This window comes from Empidonax traillii, unplaced genomic scaffold (genome assembly GCF_003031625.1).
Source record: "Empidonax traillii isolate 1590-97213 ecotype Southwest subspecies unplaced genomic scaffold, ASM303162v1 scaffold136:size1122602, whole genome shotgun sequence".
In the NCBI taxonomy this organism is placed as follows: Eukaryota; Metazoa; Chordata; class Aves; order Passeriformes; family Tyrannidae; genus Empidonax; species Empidonax traillii.
In genome coordinates this window covers 1-2,857 of record NW_020955329.1, presented here as the reverse complement: position 1 = coordinate 2,857, position 2,857 = coordinate 1, and the positions used below count along the sequence as shown (strand labels likewise).

Below are 2,857 nucleotides of genomic sequence, written 5' to 3'. Positions count from 1 at the left end.
TATATTTTCATTTATAATTTGTTCCCTGTTCCCGGCCGCAAAAGATTCCCTGGTGTTAGGTCCAGACAGGACCTTTCACCTCACAGACTCCACGGTACGCCTAGAAGTTAGTAAATATACAGAAATAGTTTTTTGTTAGTACCCCCTTTTGATTTTAATTTGCTTGGAATAAAAACCGGTGCTTTCACTTATCACACCTTATATTTATGCCATCTGCTCTCTATTGTTTGATTGAAGTAAAGTAATTGTGAAAGCAATGTTAAAGCAACAGAAACACAACTATGTAGTACAGAGAAATAAAGCATTCCAAATTATTTTTTTCTTGGCACGGAATACGTGATGTTGGGTTTTTTTATACTTTTGGAACATTACTCCTGGAAGTAATGCATATATACTACATAATTAAGATAATTTGATTCATTTAGTGATTTAGAGCTCATGAGAAAAAGTAGCAGCTGATACTAACAATGACACACAATTCCTGTGCTTTTAAGGGACATGTGAAACTGTCAGTTTGCAAGTGCTGAAGAAGTGGCTTCCTGACATTAGCATTATAAAATTATGTAATTGTGTAATGTTGTAAAGAAACATTTTCAAGACTTTCTAAAAGGAAGTGGAAGGTGGAAAGATATATTAGTATTACCTTCTTGGAAACCAAGGCTTGGAGCCATTCAAAAAGTGCAGTAAAGCTTCCTTTTACAGCTGACATCTTAAGGGTAAAAGTGTCTGTACACTTCCTTGGGGTGGTCTCTGAGTATCTCTGCAAACATTGTTGCATTCACACAAGTTCCAAACTTGATTTTAAACTTAAGTTGCTTTCTCATATTGCAAGGGCTGTCATTTGTTTGCATGGTAAGGTTACTAATAATTGAGAAACACAGATGTTAAAGGCTTAAAACTGTTCTAGAAATAATGTCTGATTTGGGTTGACAGTGCTACCTTCTGTAGCACAGCTTTTGATGTCTGTATGTTGTAATCTTGATTTCTGTAGGAAACCTCTAATAAGTATTTGTTGCTTTGCAGTAATCAGTGGAGCACTGTCAATTATATTTTGAATTTTTAGCTTTCATACAAAAAATTGCTCTCTGAACCCTTGATACTTCTCCTGAAATCAGGGACAGATCTACTTACTGTGCCATGGCATAGAGAAATAATCTCTTCTGTTTGTGTTTCTAGGACTGCTACATGATGAATCTTACTCTCTTGGATGAAATTGGAGAGCCCTTCTGGTGTTTCAGTGCCCCAGTCCACATGGAACTGTCCTCCAGGACATCTGGCCTTTATGATTACATGGGTCATATCTATACCACAAACTATGCAGATTCGGAGGGTAAAGTTTGCATTAAGTTGATATGGCTGGAAGAAACCAAGGAGTATATTATAGTCAATTTAGTGCTTTATGTAAGCACCAAAAAAGTAAATAACTGGTATGGAACAAATTACTGACTTGACTGGCCCACTAATTTCCTTGCTTTAAAAACCAAAATAAACCAAAAAACACACTAAACCTTTGATACCAATGAGCAAGACTGTTCCTGCAAGGTTTTCAGTAAAAAGTGCAATTGCATAATTTGTTTAATTGGTATTGGAGATATCGAAGAGATATATTAATACAAATGATAGTTTTTCTTCTCTGTTGAACATCACATGGCTAATCTGTTTCTGATACTAGGTATGTTGAAATTACTTTTATGAATATTTATAGACACTTGTTGCTATGGTTAGAGAATTTCTTTTGAGAGCCATCCTTTGAAGATGCCTTATGTGATGTAAGCTGCAGTTTTTGAGAACATTGACTTTTATGCACAGTAATAAAACAGCATGTGTGCTGTTGCCTTCAGGTTCGTTGGAGTGTTATTGCTAAATGACAGGTTTTGTTAAATGCAGAAATATTTCCTTCTTTTTATTTTTTTTCCCCCAGAAAATATTTAAATGTATTCTAGTAAAGGATTGAAAAGGTAGACAGAAAGTCACAGATCTGAACAATATGGCAGTCAAGACATTTGTCAAGAAAATCCCTTGTAATATCCATTATGACATTTCTTTAAATTCCTGTTTGCTCTGTTTCCTGTGTTCTAACCTTCTCTCTGACTTGAGCCTAAATACTTACCTCATGTATTGACCTATGACTGGATCCCAATTATCAGCTCACTTGAGCTGATACCTGCTCTTACTGAATGCATGTAACATTCAGTTTTTTGAAACAATGCATATCTGATACTGTTTGTCTAACAAAGCATATTCATATAAAAATTGAATGTGTCTGCCTGATCTTTCTATTTCCTTGAATTAACTTTAGGACCAAATTTTTTACTCATTGTATTAAAAAAGAAAAAAAATTACATGATATTGGAACTCCAGTGTCATTACCTATTGTGTTACAAAACACAGCAAATTGAGTTTCACAGAATTCTGTTAAGGAAAAAAGGACAATTATATTGTTGACTGCTGTGATTTTTTTATGGTAGTGATTTCCTTAATAATAAAGTCTCTCTTTTCTGTGTTTGTTTAGATACATTAATTGGTTTGTACAAGCAATGTTCATATCTAAGTATTTGTGTTCTGTGCTGCAGAGACAGCAGGAGGTATATGCCACAGCCATAAAGGTGTTTTGTATTGCAGCTTTCCAAGATAATAAAGCTGATGCTGGTACAACTCCAGTTCACATTGTATAATCTTGCCTGAAGAAGAAGTGGAAATGTTTCTGTGTTTGGTCATTAGCCAATCTAACAAGCATAATCAGCTGCATTTTGTGTCCATTCTTACTGACTGCTGATGGTGACTGTGATCCCTTGAAGTGATATAAATGTTTTGACAAATGGACTGGACATGATGATACAAGGCATAGCAAGAGTTC

The 2,857-nt window shown here is 35.0% G+C and overlaps 1 protein-coding gene across 4 annotated transcripts in view; it reads left to right on the top strand.

Moving 5' to 3' along the window:
* FBXO15 (F-box protein 15) overlaps positions 1-1,836 on the top strand; it is a 28,668-nt gene extending 26,832 nt beyond the window's left edge. For all 4 annotated transcript variants that reach the window (XM_027883902.1, XM_027883903.1, XM_027883901.1 and 1 more), the window contains one exon: positions 1,177-1,836. In XM_027883902.1, the coding sequence (XP_027739703.1) occupies positions 1,177-1,446 (270 nt within the window). In that variant the 3' untranslated portion in view covers positions 1,447-1,836. The remainder of the gene's footprint in view (positions 1-1,176) is intronic.
* The last annotated feature ends 1,021 nt before the right edge of the window (positions 1,837-2,857 follow it).